The sequence below is a fragment of the Mesoplodon densirostris genome, chromosome X, assembly GCF_025265405.1.
Source record: "Mesoplodon densirostris isolate mMesDen1 chromosome X, mMesDen1 primary haplotype, whole genome shotgun sequence".
In the NCBI taxonomy this organism is placed as follows: Eukaryota; Metazoa; Chordata; class Mammalia; order Artiodactyla; family Ziphiidae; genus Mesoplodon; species Mesoplodon densirostris.
The window spans coordinates 89,743,876-89,765,231 of NC_082681.1; the positions used below are offsets into that span (position 1 = coordinate 89,743,876).

A 21,356-nucleotide genomic window follows, 5' to 3' on the forward strand; every position below is an offset into this window, starting at 1 on the left:
TGGACTTCAAGCCGAAAAAGGGTAGTAAGAGATAAAAATGACATAACAGTGATTAATATGGGAGCACCAAAATATATAAAGAAATTATTAACAGAAGTAAGAAAACAAATTGACAGCAATGTGATAATAGTAGGGAACTTTAACACCAATACCCCACTTACATCAATGGATAGATCATCCAGACAGATGGCCTTAAATGAAGTTAACACTGACCTTAAATGAAATATCAGACCAGATGGATTTGACAGATTTGTACAGAACATTCCATCGAAATGCAGCAGAATACAAATCTTTCTGCACATGGAAGTTTCTGAGAGATAGACCATATGTTGTAACACAAAACAAGGCTCAATAAATTTAAGAAGACTGAAATCATATCAAGCATCTTTTCTGACAATGGTATGAAACTAAAATCAACTACAAGAATAAAGCTGGAAAAATAACAAATATTTGGAGACTGAACAACATGTTACTGAACAATATTGGGTCAATGAAGAAATCAAAGAAGAAATCGAAAACTACCTGAAGGCAAATGAAAATATGACATACCACAATCTATGTGATCCAGCAAAGTGGCACAAATAGGGAAGTTTATAGTAATACAGGCCTACCTCAAGAAACAAGAAATATCTCAAATAAATATCTTTACACCTGAAGGGACTAGAAAAAGAAGAACAAAGCCCAAGATCAGTAGACGAAAGTAAATAACAAAGGTCAGAGCAGATATAAATAAAATAGAGACTAAAAGGACTAGAGAAAAGGTCAATGAAATTAACAGTGGGTTCTTTTGAAGGATAAAAAAACCTGACAAACCTTTAGCTAGACTCACAAAGAAGAAAGAGAGAAAATCCTGATTAAAAAAAAACAGAAATAAAAGAGAAGAGTAACAAAAGATACCACAGAAATACAAAGGATTATAAGAGAATACTATGAACAGTATATTCCAACAAATTGGACAACCTAGAAGAAATGGACAAATTCTTAGAATCATACAACCTTCTATAACAGAACCATGAAGAAATAGTTTGAATAGACTGATCATTAGTACAGAGATTGAAACAGTAATCAAAGAGCTACCAAAAGAACAAAGTCCAGGACCACATGGTTTCACAGATGAATTCTACCAAACATTCAAGGAAGATTTAATACCTATCCTTCCCAAGCTACTCCAAAAAACTGAAGAGAAGGGAACACTTCTTAACTCATTTTATGAGGCCAACATTACCATGATACCAAAACCAGACAAAGCCAACACACACAAAAAGAAAATTACAAGCCAATATCTCTGATGCACACAGATGCAAAAATCCTCAATAAAATAATAGCAAACCAAATACAATGCATTAAAAGCATCATGCACCATGATCAGGTGGGATTTATTCCAGTTATACAAGGATGGTTCAACACCTGCAAATCAAGCCATGTGATATACCACATTAACAAAATAAAGTATAAAAATCATGATTATCTGAGTAACTGCAGAAAAAGCATTTGACAAGATTCAACACACATTTATGATAAAACTCTCAATAAAGTAGGTATAAAAGGAATGTACCTCAACATAATAAAGGCCATATATGAAATACCCAGAGCTAACATCATATTCAATGGTGAAAAACTGAAAGCTATTCCTCTAAAATCAGGAACAAGACAAGAATGCCCACCCTAGCCACTTTTATTCAACATAGTATTGGAAGTCCTAGCCAGAGCAATTAGGCAAGAAAAGGAAATAAAAGACATCCAAATTGGAAAGAAAGAAGTAAAACTGTTACTATTTGTAGATGACATGATTTTATATATAGAAAATTCTGAAGTCTCCACCAAAAAAAACTATTAGAAATAAGAAACAAAGACGTTAAATTTGCAGGATATGAAATCAATATACAAAAATCTGTTGTGTTTCTATACACCAATAATGAGCTAGTAGAAAGAGAGATTAAGTAAACAATACCATTTATAATTGTGACAAAAAGAATAAAATACCTAGGAATAAATTTAACCAAGGAAGTAAGAAAGAACTGCACACTGAAATCTATAAATCAATGATGAAAGGAATTGAAGAAACAAATAAATGGGAAGATATTCTCTGCTCTTAGATTAGAAGAATTAGTATCATTAAAATGTCTATTACCCAAAGCAACATAAAAACTGAATGCAATCACTATCAAAATTCTAACAACATTTTTCACAGAAATAGATCAAATAATCCTAAAATTTGAAATTTGTATGGAACCATAGAAGATCCCAAATAGCCAAAGCAATCCTGAAAAAAAGAACAAAGCTGGAGGTACATCACTCCCTGATTTCAAAATATACTACAAAGCCACAGTAATCAAAACTGAATGGTATTGGCAGAAAAACACACACAGAGCAAGGAACAGAATTGAGAGCCTAGAAATAAACCCATGCATATATGGACAATTAATTTACAACAAAGGAGCAAGAATTCACAGTGGAGCAAGAATAGTCTCTTCAATAAATGGTTTTGGAAAACATGAAGAGCGACATGCAAAAACGTGAAAATAGACCAATATCTCAAACCATACAGAAAAAATAACTGAAAATGGTTTAAGGATTTCAACACAAGATTTGAAACCATAAAAGTCCTAGAAGAAAACATAGGCAGTATGGTCTTTGATACCAGTCTTAGCAATGTCTTTCTAGATATGTCTCCTAATAGGAAAGAAAAGCAAAAATAAACAAATGGGACTACATCAAAATAAAAAGCTTCTGCATAGCAAAAGAAACCATCAACAGAACAAAAAGGCAACCTACTGAATGGAAAAAGATATTTGAAAATCATATATCTGATAAGCAGTTAATATCCAAAATACATAAAGAATTCATACAAACTCATCAACAACAAAACAAGCAACCTGATTGAAAAATGGGAAGAGCAGGGCTTCCCTGGTGGCGCAGTGGTTGAGAGTCCATCTGCCAATGCAGGGGACATGGGATTGTGCCCCGGTACGGGAAGATCCCACATGCCGCGGAGTGGCTAGGCCCATGAGACATGGCCGCTGAGCCTGCACGTCTGGAGCCTGTGCCCCGCAATGGGAGAGGCCACAACAGTGAGAGGCCCGCGTACTGAAAAAAAAAAAATGGGAAGAGCACCTGAATAGACATTTTCCCAAAGATATACAGATGGCCAACAGGCACATGAAAAGGTGATCGATGTCACTGATTAGTATGGAAATGTAAATCTAAACCACAATAATATACCGACTTACGCCCCTTAGGTTGCCTATTATCAAAAAGGCAAGAAATAACAAGTGTAGAAATAACAAGTGTAGAAAGGGGAACCTTCATATGCTGTTTGTGGGAATGTAAATTGGTGCACAGACTATGGAAGAAATATGGAGAGTCCTAAAAAAACAAAAATATGGACTTCTCTGGTGGTGCAGTGGTGAAGAGTCTGCCTGCTAATGGAGGCGACACAGGTTTGATCCCTGGTACAGGAAGATCCCACATATCATGGAGCAACTAAGCTCATGTGCCACAACTACTGAGCCTGCACTCTAGCACCTGTGAGCCACAACTACTGACGGCCACGCACCTAGAGCCCATGCTCTGCAACAAGAGAAGCTACAGGAACGAGAAGCCTGCACATCACAAAGAAGAGTAGCTCCCACTCGATGCAACTAGAGAAAGCCCGTGTGCAGCAACAAAGCCAAAAATAAATACATAAGTAAATAAATAAGATGTAAAAATACATCAAGAATAGAACTACCATATGATCCAGCTATCCCACTTCCAGGTATTTATCCAAAGAATATGAAAACTCTAATTTGAAAAGATACATGCACCCCTATGTTCACTGTGGCATTATTTATAATAGCCAAGATATGGAAACCACCTAAGTGCCCATCAAAAGATGAACGGATGAAAAAGATATGGTATCGGAGGAGGAGCTTCAAGATGGTGGAAGAGTGAGACGCGGAGATCACCTTCCTCCCCACAAATACATCAGAAATACATCTACATGTGGAACAACTCCTACAGAACACCTACTGAACGATGGCAGAAGACCTCAGACCTCCCAAAAGGCAAGAAACTCCCCACGTACCTGGGTAGGGCAAAAGAGAAAAGAATAAACAGAGACAAAAGGATAGGGATGGGACCTGCACCAGTGGGAGGGAGCCGTGAAGGAGGAAAGGTTTACACACACTAGGAAGCCCCTTCGTGGGCGAAGACTGCGGGGAGTGGAGGGAGGAAGCTTCAGAGCCACGGAGGAGAGCGCAGCAACAGGGGTGTGGAGGGCAAAGCGGAGAGATTCCCGCACAGAGGATCAGTGCTGACCAGCACTCACCAGACTGAGAGGCTTGCCTGCTCACCTGCTGGGGTGGGTGAGGGCTGGGAGCTGAGGCTTGGGCTTCAGAGGTCAGAACCCAGGGAGAGGAGTCGGGCTGGCTGCATGAACAGAGCCAGAAGGGGCTAGTGCACCACAGCTAGCCGGGAGGGAGTCCAGGAAAAAGTCTGGACCTGCCGAAGAGGAAAGAGACTTTTTCTTGCCTCTTTGTTTCCTGGTGTGTGAGGAGAGGGGATTAAGAGCGCTGCTCAAAGGAGCTCCAGAGATGGGCGCAAGCTGCGGCTGTCAGCACGGACCCCAGAGACAGATATGGGATGCTAAGGTTGCTGCTGCAGCCACCAAGAAGCCTGAATGAAAGCACAGGTCACTATCCACACGTCCCCTCCTGGGAGCCGGTGCAGCCCGCCACTGCCAGGGTCCCGTGATGCAGGGACAACTACCCCGGGAGAACACACGGGGCGCCTTAGGTTGGTGCAACGTCATGCTGGCCTCTGCTGGTGCAGGCTCGACCAGCACTCCGTTCCTCTCCCTCCCCACTGCCTCAGTGAGCCAGAGCCCCCGAACCAGCTGCTCCTTTAAACCCGTCCTGTCTCAGCGAAGAACAGAGGCCCTCAGGTGACCTATAGGCAGAGGCAGGTCCAAATCCAAAGCTGAATCCTGGGAGCTGTGCAAACAAAGAAGAGAAAGGGAAATGTCTCCCAGCAGCTTCAGGAGCAGTAGATTAAATCTGCACAATCAACGTGATGTACACTTCATCTGCGGAATACCTGAATAGACAATGAAACATCCCAAATTGAGGAGGTGGACTTTGGAATCAACGATGTATATATTTTTCCCTTTTTCTCTTTTTGTGAGTGTGTATGTGTATGCTTCTGTATGTGATTTTGTCCTAGGGGTCTGTCCATCAATTTTTTTTTAATTTAAAAGTTTTTTTTCTTAATACTTATTTTTTATGTTAGTAACTTTATTTTATTTTACTTTATTTTATTTTATCCTGTTTCTTTCTTTCCATTTTTTCTCCCTTTTCTTCTGAGCTGTGTGGATGAAAGGATTTTAGTGCTCCAGCTAGGAATCAGTACTGTGCCTCTGAGGTGGGAGAGCCAAGTTCAGGACAGTGGTACACAAGAGACCTCCCAGGTCCACGTAATATCAAACGGCGAAAACCTCCAGATATCTCCATCTCAACAGCAAGATCCAGCTCCACTCAACGACTAGCAAGCTACAGTGCTGGACACCCTATGCCAAAAAACTAGGAAGACAGGAACACAACCCCATCCATTAGCACAGAGGCTGCCTAAAATCATAATAATGACACAGACACCACAAAACACAGCACCAGACGTAGACCTGTCCACCAGAAAGACAAGATCCAGCTTCATCCACCAGAACACAGGCTCTAGTCCTCTCCACCAGGAAGCCTACACAACCCACTGAACCAACCTCAGTCACTGGGGACAGACACCAAAAACAACGAGAAATACAAACCTGCAGCCTGTGAAAAGGAGACCCCAAACAAAGTAAGTTAAGCAAAATGAGAAGACAGAGAAACACATAGCAGATGAAAGAGCAAGGCAAAAACCCACCAGACCTAACAAATGAAAAGGAAATAGACAGTCTATCTAAAAAGGAATTCAGACTAATGATAGTAAAGACGATCCAAAATCTTGGAAATAGAAAGAAGAAAATAAAAGAAACGTGGAACAAGGACCCAGAAGAACTAAAGAGCAAACAAACAGTGATGAACAACACAATAAATGAAATTAAAAATTTTCTAGAAAGAATCAATAGCAGAATAACTGAGGCAGAATAACGGATAAGTGACCTGGAAGATAAAATAGTGGAAATAACTATGGCAGAGCAGAATAAACAATGAAAAGAATTGAGGACAACCTCAGATACCTCTGGAACACCACTAAATGTACCAACATTCGAATTATAGGGGTCCCAGAAGAAGAAGAGAACAAGAAAGAGACTGAGGAAACATTTGAAGAGATTATAGTTGAAAACTTCCCTAATATGGGAAAGGAAAGAGTTAATCAAGTCCAGGAAGTACAGAGTCCCATACAGGATAAATCGAAGGAGAAACATGCCAAGACACATATTAATCAAACTATCAAAAATTAAATCCAAAGAAAACATTGTAAAAGCAGCAAGGGAAAAACAACAAATAACATACAATGGAATCCCCTAAAGGTTAACAGCTGATCTTTCAGCAGAAACTCTCCAAGCCAGAAGGGAGTGGCAGGACATATTTAAAGTGATGAAGGGGAAAATCCTACAACCAAGATTACTCTACCCAGCAAGCATCTCATTCAGATTTGATGGAAAAATTAAAACCTTTACAGACAAGCAAAAGTTAAGAGAATTTGGCACCATCAAACCAGCTTTACAACAAATGCTAAAACAACTTCTCTAGGCAGGAAATACAAGAGAAGGAAAAGACCTACAATAACAAACCCAAAACAATTAAGAAAATGGTAATAGGAACATACATATCGATAAGTACCTTAAATGTAAATGGATTAAATGCTACAACCAAAAGACAAAGACTGGCTGAATGGATACAAAAACAAGACCCATATATATGCTGTCTACAAGAGACCCACTTTAGACCTAGAGACACATACAGACTGAAACTGAGGGGATGGAAATAGATATTCCATGGAAATGGAAATCAAAAGAAAGCTGGAGTAGCAATACTCATATCAGATAAAATAGACTTTAAAATAAAGGATGTTACAACAGACAAGGAAGGACACTACATAATAATCAAGGTATCAATCCAACAAGAAGATATAATAATTATAAATATATATGCACTCAACATAGGAGCACATAAATACATAAGGCAACTGCTAACAGCTATAAAAGAGGAAATAGACAGTAACACAATAATAGTGGGGAACTTTAACACCTCACTTACACCAATGGAGAGATCATCCAAAATTAAAATAAATAAGGAAACAAAACCTTTAAATGACACAACAGATGAGACAGATTTAATTGATATTTATAGAACATTCCATCCAGAAGCAGCAGATTACAGTTTCTTCTCAAGTGCACATGAAACATTCTCCAGGACAGATCACAAATTGGGTTACAAATCAAGCCACAGTAAATTTAATAAAACTGAAATCATAGCAAGCATCTTTTCTGACCACAATGCTATGAGATTAGAAGTGAATTACAGGGTAAAAAAACGTAAAAATCACAAACACATGGAGGCTAAACAATACGCTACTAAATAACCAAGAGATCACTAAAGACATCAAAGGAGCAAACAAAAAATACCTAGAGACATACGACAATGAAAACACGACGATCCAAAACCTATGGGATGTAGCAAAAGCAGTTCTAAGAGGGAAGTTTATATCTATACAAGCTTACCTCAAAAAACAGGAAAAATCTCAAACAAACAATCTAAATTTACACCTAAAGGAACTAGAGAAAGAAGAACAAACAAAACCCAAAGTTAGCAGAAGGAAAGAAATCATAAAGATCAGAGCAGAAATAAAGGAAATAGAAACAAAGAAAACAATAGCAACAATCAATAAAACTAAAAGCTGGTTCCTTGAGAAGATAAACAAAATTGATAAACCATTAGCCAGACGTATCAAGAAAAAGAGGGAGAGGACACAAATCAATAAAATTAGAAATGAAAAAGGACAAGTTACAACAGACACCACAGAAATATAAAGCACCCTGAGACTACTAAAAGCAACCCTATGCAAATAAAATGGACAACCTGGAAGAAATGGACAAATTCTTAGAAAGGTATAACCTTCCAAGATTGAACCAGGAACAAATAGAAAATATGAACAGACCAAACACAAGTAATGAAATTGAAACTGTGATTAAAAATATTCCAAAAAACAAAACTCCAGGACCAGATGGCTTCACAGGTGAATTCTATCAAACATTTAGAGAAGAGATAACACACATCCTTCTCAAACACTTCCAAAAAATTATGGAGGAAGGAACACTCCCAAACTCATTCTATGAAGCCACCATCACCGTGATACCAAAACCAGACAAAGATACTAAAAAAAAGAAAATTACAGATCAATATCACTGATGAATATAGATGCAAAAATCCTCAACAAAATACTAGCAAACAGAATCCAACAACAAATTAAAAGGATCATAAACCATGATCAACCGGGATTTATCCCAGGGAGCAAGGATCCTTCAATATTTGCAAATCAATCAATGTGATACACCATTTTAACAAATTGAAGAAGAAAAACCATATAGTCATCTCAATAGATGCAGAAAAAGCTTTTGACAAAATTCAACACCCATTAATGATAAAAACTCTCCAGAAACTGGACACAGAGGGAAACTGCCTCAACATAATAAAGGTCATATACGACAAACCCACAGCCAACATTGTCCTCAATGGAGAAAAACTGAAAGCATATCCTCTAAGATCAGGAACAGGACAAGCATGTCCACTGTCACCACTATTATTCAACATAGTTTTTGAAGTCCTAGACACGGCAATTAGAGAAGAAAGAGAAATAAAAGGAATACAAATTGGAAAAGAAGAAGTAAAACTGTCACTCTTTGCAGATGACATGATACTATACATAGAGAATCCTAAAGATGCCACCAGAAAACTACTAGAGCTAATCAATGAATTTGGTAAAGTTGTAGGATACAAAATTAATGCACAGAAAATCTCTTGCATTCATATATACTAATGATGAAAAGTCTGAAAGTGAAATTAAGAAAATACTCCCATTTACCACTGCAACAAAAAGAATAAAATACCTAGGAATAAACCTACCTAGGAAGAAAAAAGACCTGTGTGCAGAAAAGTATAAGACACTGAGGAAAAAAATTAAAGATGAAACAAACAGATAGAGAGATATACCATGTACTTGGATTGGAAGAATCAATACTGTGAAAGTGACTATATTACCCAAAGCAATCTACAGGTTCAATGCAATCCCTATCAAATTACCAACATCATTTTTCTCGGAACTAGAACAAAAAGTCTTAAAATTTGTATGGAGACAGAAAAGACCCCGAATAGCCAAAGCAGTATTGTGTGAAAAAAACAGAGCTGGAAGAATCAGAGTCCCTGACTTCAGACTATACTAAAAACCTAAAGTAATCAAGATAATATGATACTGGTACAAAAACAGAAACATAGATAAACGGAACAAGATAGAATGCCCATAGATAAACCCATGCACCTATGATCAACTAATCTATGACAAAGGAGGCAAGGATACACAATGGAGAAAGACAGACTCTTCAATAAGCGGTGCTAGGAAAACTGGACAGTTACATGTAAAAGAATGAAATTAGACCCTAACACCATAAAAGCAGCAAGGGAAAAACAATAAGTAGCACACAAAGGAATCCCCATAAGGTTAACAGCTGATGTTTCAGCAGAAACTCTCCAAGCCAGAAGGGAGTGGCAGGACAAATTTAAAGTGATGAAGGAGAAAAACCTACAACCAAGATTACTCTACACAGCAAGAATCTCATTCAAATTTGACTGAGAAATTAAAATCTTTACAAACAAGCAAAAGCTAAGAGAATTCTGCACCACCAAACCAGCTTTACAACAAATGCTAAAGCAACTTCTCTAGGCAGGAAACAAAAGAGAAGGAAAAGACCTACAATAACAAACCGAAAACAATTAAGAAAACGGGAATAGGAACATACATATCAATAATTACCTTAAATGTAAATGAATTAAATAATCCAACCAAAAGATACAGACTGGCTGAATGGATACAAAAACCCAGGTCAGACGTTGGGACACATACAGACTGAAAGTGGGGGGATGGAAAATGATATTCCATGCAAATGGACATCAACAGAAAGCTGGAGTAGCAATTCCCATATCAGACAAAAAAGACTTTAAAACAAAGACTATTACAAGAGACAAAGAAGGACACTACATAATGATCAAGGGATCAATCCAAGAAGATATAATAATTGTAAATATTTATGCACCCAACATAGGAGCACCTCAATACATAAGGCAACTATGAAAAGCTATAAAAGGGGAAATCGACATTAACACAATCATAGTAGGGGACTTTAACACTCCATTTTCACCAATGGACAGATCATCCAAAATGAAAATACATAAGGAAACACAAGCTTTATATGATACATTAAGCAAGATGAACTTAATTGATATTTATAGGACATTCCATCCAAAAACAACAGAATTCACATTGTTCTCAAGTGCTCATGGAACATTCCCCAGGATAGATCATATCTTGTGTCACAAATCAAGCCTTGGTAAATTTAAGAAAACTGAAACCGTATCAAGTATCTTCTCCAACCGCAACACTATGAGAGTACATATCAATTACAGGAAAAAAATCTGTAAAAAATACAAACACATGGAGACAAAACAGTACACTATTAAATAACCAAGAGGTCACTGAAGAAATCAAAGAGGAAGTCAGAAAATACATGGAAAAAAGTGACAATGAAAACAGGATGACCCAAAACCTATGGGATGCAGCAGAAGCAGTTCTAAGAGGGAAGTTTATAGCAATATAATCCTGCTTTAAGAAACAAGAAACATCTCAAATAAACAACCTAACCTTACACATAAAGTGATTAGAGACAGAAGAACAAAAAACCCCAAACTTAGCTGAAGGAAAGAAATCATAAAGATCAGCTCAGAAACAAATGAAAAAGAAATGAAGGAAACGATAGCAAAGATCAATAAAACTAAAAGCTGGTTCTTTGAGAAGATAAACAAAATTGATAAACCATTAGCCAGACTTATCAAGGAAAAAATGGGAGAAGACTCAAATCAATAGAATTAGAAATGAAAAAGGAGAAGTAACAACTGACAATGCAGAAATACAAAGGATCATGAGACATTACTGCAAGCAACTATATGCCAAAAAAATGGACTACCTGGAAGAAAAGGACAAATTCTTAGAAATGCACAACCTTCCGAGACTGAACCAGGAAAAAATAGAAAATATGAACAGACCAATCAGAAGCACTGAAATTGAAACTGTAATTAAAAATCTTCCAACAAACAAAAGCCCAGGACCAGATGGCTTCACAGGCGAATTCTATCAAACATTTAGAGAAGAGCTAAAACCTATCCTTCTCAAACTCTTCCAAAATACACCAGAGGGAGGAATACTCCCAAATTCATTCTACGAGGCCACCATCACCCTGATACCAAAACCAAAGATGTCACAAAAAAGAAAAACTACAGGTCAATATCACTGATCAACATAGATGAAAAACTCCTCAAAAAATACTGGCAAATAGAATCCAACAGCACATTAAGAGGATCAGACATCATGATCAAGTGGTGTTTATCCCAGGAATGCAAGGATCCATCAATATATGCAAAGCAATAAACGTGATACACCATATTAACAAATTGAAGGAGAAAAACCACATGATCATCCAACAGAGGCAGAAAAAGCTTTTGACAAAATTCAACACCGATTTATGATAAAAACCCTGTAAAAAGTAGGCATAGAGGGAACTTTCCTCAACATAATAAAGGCCATCTATGACAAACCCACAGCCAACATCGTCCTCAATGGTGAAAAACGGAAAGCATTTCCACTAAGATCAGGAGCAAGACAAGGTTGCCCACTCTCACCACTCTTATTCAACCTAGTTTTGGAAGTTTTAGCCACAGCAATCAGAGGAGAAAAAGAAATAAAAGGAATCCAGATCAGAAAAGAAGAAGTAAAACTGTCACTGTTTGCAGATGATATGATACTATATATAGAAAATCCTAAAGGTGCTACCAGAAAATTACTGGAGCTAATCAATGAATTTGGTAAAGTAGCAGGATACAAAATTAATGCACAGAAATCTCTTGCATTCCTGTACACTAATGATGAAAAATCTGAAAATGAAATTAAGAAAACACTCCCATTTACCACTGCAACGAAAAGAATAAAATATCTAGGAATAAACTTACCTAAGTAGACAAAAGACCTGTATGCAGAAAATTATAAGACACTGATGAAAGAAATTAAAGATGATACACATAGATGGAGAGATATACCATGTTCTTGGATTGGAAGAATCAACATTGTGAAAATGACTCTACTACCCAAAGCAATCTACAGATTCCATGCAATCCCTATCAAACTACTAGTGGCATTTTTCACAGAACTACAACAAAGAATTTCACAGTTTATATGGAAACACAAAAGACCCCGAATAGCCAAAGCAATCTTGGGAAAGAACAACAGAGCTGGAGGAATCAGGCTCCTGGACTTCAGACTATACTACAAAGCTACCGTAATCAAAACAGTATGGTTTGGGCACAAAAACAGAAATATAGATCAATGAAACAGGAGAGGAAGCCCAGAGATAAATGCACACACATATGGTCACCTTATCTTTGATAAAGGAGGCAAGAATATACAGTGGAGAAAAGACAGTCTCTTCAATAATTGGTGCTGGGAAAACTGGACAGCTACATGTAAAAGAATGAAATTAGAACACTCCCTAACACTATACACAAAAATAAACTCAGAATGGATTAAAGACCTAAATGTAAGACCAGACACTATCAAACTCTTAGAGGAAAACATAGGCAGAACAATCTATGATATAAATCACATCAAGATGCTTTTGACCCATCTCCTAGCGAAATGGAAATAAAAACAAAAATAAACAAATGGGACCTAATGAAACTTAAAAGCTTTTGCACAGCAAGGGAAACCATAAACAAGACGAAAAGACAACCCTCAGAATGAGAGAAAATTTTTCCAAATGAAGCAACTGACAAAGGATTAATCTCCAAAATTTGCAAGCAGCTCATACACCTCAATATCAAAAATCAAACAACCCAATCCAAAAATGGACAGAAGACCTAAATAGACAATTCTCCAAAGATATACAGACTGCCAAGAAACACATGAAAGAATGCTCAACATCAGTAATCATTAGAGAAATGAAAATCAAAGCTACAATGAGATATCATCTCACACCAGTCAGAATGGCTATCATCAAAAAATCTACCAACAATAAATGCTGGAGAGGGTGTGGAAAAAAGGGAACCGTCTTGCACTGTTGGTGGGAATGTAAATTGATACAGCCAGTATGGAGAACAATATTGATGTTACTTAAAAAACTAAAAATAGAACTACCATACGACCCAGCAATCTCACTACTGAGCATATACCCTGAGAAAATCATAATTCCAAAAGAGTCATGTACCAAAATGTTCACTGCAGCTCTATTTACAATAGCCAGGATATGGAAACCACCTAAGTGTCCATCGACAGATGAATGGATAAAGAAGATGTGGCACATATATACAATGGAATATTACTCAGCCATAAAAAGGAATGAAATTGAGTTATTTGTAGTGAGTTGGATGGACCTAGAATCTGTCATACAGAGTGAAGTAAGTCAGAAAGAGAAAAACAAATACTGTATGCTAACACATATATATGGAATCTAAGGGGAAAAAAATGGTCATGAAGAACCTAGGGGCAAGACGGGAATAGAGATGCAGACCTACCAGAGAATGGAGTTGAGGATATGGGGAGGGGAAGGGGTAAGCTGGGACAAAGTGAAAGAGTGGCATGTCCATATATACACTACCAAATGTAAAACCGATAGCGTGGGAAGCAGCCGCATAGCACAGAGAGATCAGGTTAGTGTTTGTGACCACCTAGAGGGGTGGGATAGTGAGGGTGGGTGGGAGGGACGCAAGAGGGAAGAGATATGGGGACATATGTATATGTATAACTGATTCACCGTGTTATAAATCAGAAAGTGACACACCATTGTAAAGTAATTATACTCCAATAAAGATATTAAAAAAATGTACATTAGTAAGTGAAAGAAGCCAATATGGGGATTTCCCTGGTGGTCCAGTGGTTAAGACTCCATGCTTCCAATGCAGGGGACACGGGTTCGATCCCTGGTCAGAGAACTAAGATCCCACATGCTGCGTGGTGCAGCCAAAAAGAAAAAAAGGAAAAAAAAAAGACGCCAATATGAAAAGGCTACACACTGTGTGATTCCAAGTTTATGACATTCTGAAAAAGTTAAAACTGTGGAGATTGTAAGAAGATTAATGGTTGCCAGGAGTTAAGGTGGATGGAGGGAGGGATGCATAGGCAGAGCACATGATTTTTAGGCCACTGAAACTACTGTGTATGATACTATGATGGTGGATTCATGTCATTATATATTTGTCCAAACACATAGAAAGTGCAATACCAAGAATGAACCCTAATGTAAACTATAGACTTTGGGTAATAATGTTGTGTCAATGTAGGTTCATCACTTGTAACAAATGTATCACTCTGATGGGGAATGTTAATAATGGGGGAGGCTATGCACATGTGGAGACCGGGGGTAATGGGAAATGTCTATACTTTTTGTTCAATTTTGCTGTGAATCCAAAACTGCTCTAAAGAAGTAAAGTACTAGGAAAGAAAAAAAGAAAAGATGTGGTATCTATATACAATGTACTATTACTCAGCCATAAAAAAAGATGAAAACTTGCCATTTGCAACAACCTGGATGGATCTTGAGAGTATTATGCTAAGTGAAATAAGTCAGATGGACAAAGACAAATACCATATGACCTCACCCATGATATAAAAAACAAACAATAAATAAAATAAACAAAGTAAATAAAACAAAAACAAACCCATAGACACAGAGAACAGAGTAGTGGTTACCAGAGGGAAAGGGGCAGCGGGGAGGGCAGAAAGGGTAAAGGTGGTCAACTGTATGCTGATGGATGGATAGAAAGTAAATTTTTGGTTGTGAGCATGCTGTAGGGTATACAGAAGTAGAAATATAATGTTGTACACATGAAACTTATGTTATAAACCAATGTTACCTCAACAAAAATTAAATCTTAAAAACTAGACAAAAATAAAACAATTAAATAAATAAAGGAAAGAAAAAAGATTATATTTAAAGGTTTTTGTCATAGCCACCAAATACTGTGTATGTTAATCTACTATGGTGTAACTTTCAATGCTTTGCTCACTGTGTGGTACATGGTAGGTAATCAACAGAGGTTTGCTGAATGAATGTTGAATAGATTTCTAGAAAACCAGAATAATCAGTGTACTGGGGTGGGGGTTTCTCGTGAATTTAGTTTTCTACATTTCTGGAGGCTATCCTGAAAATCTATAGATTTTCTTTCCTACAGGAAAGAATCTAGCATGAAACCTGGCATATAGCATGCTCTCAATAAACAGTAGTTCCTTTAAAAAAAAATCATGAACCTAGCTTCTAGTCCTACACTTTGCTATTAAGTAGCTGTGAGTTATCTGTAAAAATGACAATAACGTTAGTGCCTAAAAGCAAAGGACTTGAACTAATCTCTTGACACAGATTACAGAATTGGAAGAAATGATACTGAGGAAGGATTTACATGGAGAAAGCTACTAGGGTGTTATCCGTCTGCTAGCAATAAGGAAGTCATTTTCTTATTTGTTATTCTTTCAACAAATATTCATTGAGCACCTATTCCATGGCTGGCTCTATACTAGGAGCTGGGAGACACTGAGCTAATTATAACATGTATTTATTTTGTAGGTACTCTTGAAATATATATATATATATATATATATATATATATGGTATATATAATATATATACACACACATATATATACATATATATAATCTTAATCATCAAAACAACCACACGAGTTGGTACTACCATTATTCCTATACGGATGAAGAAACTGTAGCTCAGAGAGTTTAAATGATCTAGCCAAGATAACACAGCTAACAGAGCTGAGATACAAACCCCAATCTAACTCCATAGCTTAGGCTCCTAACCACTGTGCACTACATGTTGCTGCTTCAGTACAGAGATGCAAGGGAGCACCATATGCACAGTGAATGTGTATTTATGATAGGATATTCTGGAAGTGTCTTGGACATGAGAGGAAAAACTGTCTCCTATTCCTCCAACAGTGGGAAACTCAGCTGGAGAACTGAGGTCCAATCAACAGTGCTTAGACTGCCTGGAGATAATTATTGAAATAACCAAGAATGAGGCGGTATGGCACGATGGCTAAGAGCTCAGGACTGGTGTGAGGCCACCTGAGATAGAAACCTAATTTCTTCACCAGAAAAAGAGAAGAATGTTTGATCCCATACTACAGATACCTAGATACAGCTTGTGTGAGTGCTGCTTAAACATGTCACATACAGAGGGCATTTTCACAATGACATGAAAGTCAGAGATCTTTATTTAATCAAGTGCCAATTCTGAAGTAATTTCTATCTAATGTAGCTATTACAAATGATAGTTATTTTAATGTATTCTCTGTACTGATTATACTACATGCCATGATTATTGACATTGGCCTCATGAAGAATTAAGCAGATGGTACTTACCCACCACAGTCCCACAGGTTCAATACCAGGTTTCCCAGAAATCGAACATGAGAATGTTCTACATCAACTGGAAGATAAACATGACAAATCTAGTAATTGTAGCATGCGAGATGAAACTCAAAATAAGCAACGTGCTAACCCATGGAATTTAGAAAGACCAAAGTGGAGTGAAATGCTCAAAGCTACAACAAGAAGGTGATTTTCAGCTTAGTAGTGTGGTTTAGTGGCAAGGTGGGCACCTAAACTACCCTGAGCTACAGAACTGGCTCTCACGTAAGTCGTTTTACTTTTTAGTTGTTTTAGTGCTTAGAGCAGAAACAATCTCCAATTATAATACTGTTAAAATTTCAACATGTAAGACAGAAACATATACCATTTAATAGCTCTTTTCTGACCCACAGACACCTCCACAAAAATTTTAAAAATTTAAAAATTAAAAAAAGACAACAAAAACCAAATACAAAACAAACATAAAACATAACCAAACTCGCTCCCTCTATTGATTTCCTTATTTTGGTTAATGACCCTACCATTTTCCCACTTTGAGGGGGTCATTTTTGACTCCTCTGTCCACATTCAATTAATTGTTATTCCTTTGTAATCTCTCTCATTTCCACTCTTTGTTTTACAACCTGCTACTAACATTAAGGAAGGCCCTTACCTTCTCAAGCCTATACAACTACAGTAGCTCCATAATTACCTCCCACCAGGAAGCCTTACTCACTTTACTTCATCCTATAGGCTACTGCCAGATTCATCTTCTTAACACTACTTTGAACATGTCACTCCCCATTCAAAAAACTTTCAATGGCTCCTCCAGACCTACACGGGGGGCATTCAAGGTCCTTCAGAATTTGGCTTCCAATCTACCTTTATGTTCCCCAATGATTCACATTAACGAAGCCTTTTGCTCCAGTCCAATTTGGTTTATTCATAGTCCTCCCAAACCCCTCTACCACCCCAACCTCCAACATACCTTACATCAGGGGTCGCAAACTTGCTAATAGAAGCCAGGCCGGTAAACGTACAAGAGTGAAGCTGATCATGTATGGAGAGTAAATATCCACCCAAGGGGACGATGGAGTGGGTAGCAGTTACACAGCTCTAGCTCATTTGCCATGCAGGAACGTGGGCTCAGGATTACCAGATCTTTAAATTTTTCAATAGTAGTGGGAAATCCAGATTTTTAATGGAAACTTTTACATATTGATAACTAATTCCAATTTTTCTAAAACATTACACAGGCCAAACAAAACACATCTACAGGCCTTATTCAGCATACAGGCTGCCTGTTTGCGACCTCTGCCTTACACTTCCCTCCCCACCCTTTACTTTGCCTACTCTGTCCATCTGCCTAGAAAGTCCTCCCCACCTTTCTTCCAAAGTTAGATTCATCTTCTACGACCCAGCTTAAATCCCACCTCCTCTAAAAGCCCTACCTGGCCACCCCCACTTACCATCATCACTCCCTCTGAATTCATTTAAACATGTATTAAGCATCTACTCTCTGCCAGGCACTAAAAATCACAAGGAACAATAATGAAAATTCTTATCCTGGAAATTTCTCAAAGTCTAGCAATTATCATCTTTACAGTTTATGTAACAGTTAAACATCACACAGTGGTGTTTCTTCTATGACTACCTTGAAGCTGTTGCTTAAATTGACTGCTATCTAACTTTTGTGCAATTTTATCTTCTCATAACCTAGATCATAAGCAGCAAAGCATTACTTAAAAAAAACATGGGCATTGGAGTCAAACAGTTCTTAGTTCAAATACCAGCTCTACCTCTCTGTGTGACCTTGGGTAAATCACTTAACCTCTGAGTATTAGTTTCCTGTTAAAAAAAAAGGTTGGAGGCATAGTACTGACCTCACATTACTGTGAGGATTACAGGAGTTATCATACATTAAGTGCCTGGCACGTAGTAGGTGCTCAAACTACTTCCCTTCTCCCCTTTACTTCCCCCTCCTTGGAAAAGGAATCATATCTTACATGTCTTTGTATTTCCAACAGAGTCTACGAGAGAGTAGGTGCTCAAACTGCTATTAATTTGAAGACTATGTAAACGGTCTAGTACTAAAAAAAAAATGGAAAGAAGTGCTACTGAGAAAGGGAAAGACAATAATAAAAGAAGTGACAGGATTCAGCGACTGTTTAGATATGGAGCACATGGGATAGAAATCTGGTTTCTACTCCCATATCATAGAAATTGTTTTCATCAAGTGACCAATGGCCCCATTACCAAATCCAATGGACTTTTTAGTCCTTGTCTTACTTTCTGCAGCATGACACTGTTGACTACTCTCTTCTCAAAAAATTCTCTTCTCCTGGCCTCTGAGAGCATCACCTATAACCTCTCTGGCAGGTCCTCTTTCACAGGCTCCTATTCTTCTTTCTGTCCCTTAAATGCTGGAGTTCTTCAGGATTCCATCTTTGGCCACCTACTCTTCTCTCTATGTATTCTTCCCCCCAGGCAAGCTAATCAATTCATATCATCTTATTTACCACTTGGATACTGATAATCCATAAACATGTATCTATAATACAGATTTCTCTCTTCCCTTTCTGAATCATATACTGGACATATTTACTTGCATAAACCACAAGTATCCCAAACTCAATGTATCCAAATATAACTCATCATCTGCCCATTCTTCCCACAAAATCTATCCTCTTTCAGTCCTCCTTAACTCAGTGAATTTAACCAGATGCCTAAGCCAAACACTAAGTTTCATCCTTGAGTCCACTCTTTCCCCCATCATTCCCCCCAAACCTACCAGCAAGTCACATTGACTCTACCTTTTAAATATCCCAAATCCATTTACTTCTCACCATACCCACTATTACCACCCTAACCCAAGTTAAGACCCTATCATCTCTTACCTGGTCTACTAAAAACATTTCCCTAATCTGTCAATCTGTTTCTTCCCTTGCCTCCCTCCAATCTATCCTCTATATTACAGGTATAATGATCTCTCCACAGTGCAGATTTTATTTCATTCTTCTTTAAAAAGAAAAAAAATAACATGTCTCTGTCTATATATGACTCTATATACCCAGAAAACATAAGGCCAAAAGGATAACCTCAAATTACTAATGGTGGCTGTCCCTAGGAAGTAGGCCTGAGAATGAGGGACAGAGTAGACTCTCTACACTTCTGCAATGTTTGAATCTTTCACAAGTATTACTTTTCTAATTAAAATTGAAAATTAAAAATATTGAAATCTGATATTACTTTTGTTTGAAACTCTCTAAGGGTTGCCCTCTACCCTCAGTTTAAACTACCTGACTTGGCTTATAGAGTATTTTATGATCTAACCCCCAATTTCTGCCTCCCTCTTGAGTCTCAGGTCTCCTATAGGGCCCTCTGGCTCTCCTAATCTTCCTGTCCTGCTATCATAACAGCAACTGAAAAGAACCAAGAACAGAGCTTTGGGAAATCACATACACTTATGGGGCAGAAAGAAGAAAATACTCATTTTTTTAAAAGGAAGGGATGGTTAAAGATAAAGGAATAAAACTAGGGTAATAAAGCATTAAATAAAAGCCAAGGGATCAGAGAATTTTGAGAAGGCAGGAAATCTTGGAGCCGTCAACAGTGTTTGAGGCTAAAATACTTCATAATCACATTTTTATTGACAAGTTTACTATTCCAACAAACACATTTTAACAGCCCCCTGATAAATGAATACCACCATTTTGTATCCTTACTTCAAATTTCAAAACACAGTACACTCTAAGTTTAACAAAATTAACCTGGACTTTTTTCAGCAATGACAAACTAAAGAAACACTAAAACATTCAAGGTGATATAATATTTTAGAATATGTACTCTTTCACTACTTTTAAAGAAAATCAGTAACTTCACAAAAAGGAATAGTAAGTAAGAATCAACACACTATATGTATTTTTAATTAGTCTATAAGTTTAGCAAGTAGAACCAAGACCTTTCTTCAGCAATGACAAACTAGCTAGTGATACACTAAAGCATCAGGCCAACATAATATTTTGAAGTATACTCTTATCACCTTTAAGAAATACAGCACTTACTAACAAAGTATTATTGATAAAGGTCCCACTTGAGATATTCTTAAGGTCAAGAACCCCGTCCCATCCACAGGAAGCTCCAGAAAAACGCTGTTAAAATAAATGGCCTGCTTCATGTACAGGGTTCATATAATTTGCAACATTCTCTTCATAACTTTTTAACAAATCTGCTGGATTATTTCAAAATTATTAAATAGCATGACTAGCTCTGAAATTTGGGTTTTAAGACTATTCACCAGACTTAGGTAGTAAATCAACTCTGCTGATTAGCTAAAAACAAAAATATTAATTGGACTAGAAAAAAAGTACATCAATGAAATGTGCAGAATTTAAAACATAAACAGAAAGAAGTCTGCCAGGAATTGTGGCTGTAGAACAATGAATACAGTAGGAGCACAGATTGACATTCTAGCTCTAACACTTATGAGTTGCATGACCTTAACTTCTAAGTCATACTTTCTTCCCCTATTAAAATGAAGTTAATATGAGAACTAAAGTAAATAAAACACCATACAATAAACATTAGCTTCCTCTGATCTACTGAAACCATGTGATTATTAGGTCTAGATATTAAACTTGGAAAAATAGAAAAAAAATAAAATACAGCAAATCAAAACAGGGAGAAGTTTGGACAGGTACTTTCTA

The 21,356-nt window shown here is 37.3% G+C and overlaps 1 protein-coding gene across 7 annotated transcripts in view; it reads right to left on the minus strand.

Annotated features, from left to right (window-relative positions):
* RRAGB (Ras related GTP binding B) overlaps positions 1–21,356 on the minus strand; it is a 51,011-nt gene that overhangs the window by 23,455 nt on the left and 6,200 nt on the right. For 6 of the 7 annotated variants that reach the window (XM_060086898.1, XM_060086896.1, XM_060086897.1 and 3 more), the window contains exons 4-5: positions 18,657–18,740; positions 16,663–16,729 (exon numbers count right to left, since the gene is read on the minus strand). In XM_060086898.1, the coding sequence (XP_059942881.1) occupies positions 16,663–16,729; positions 18,657–18,740 (151 nt within the window). The remainder of the gene's footprint in view (positions 1–16,662; positions 16,730–18,656; positions 18,741–21,356) is intronic. The other variant, XM_060086893.1, reaches the window with a different exon arrangement.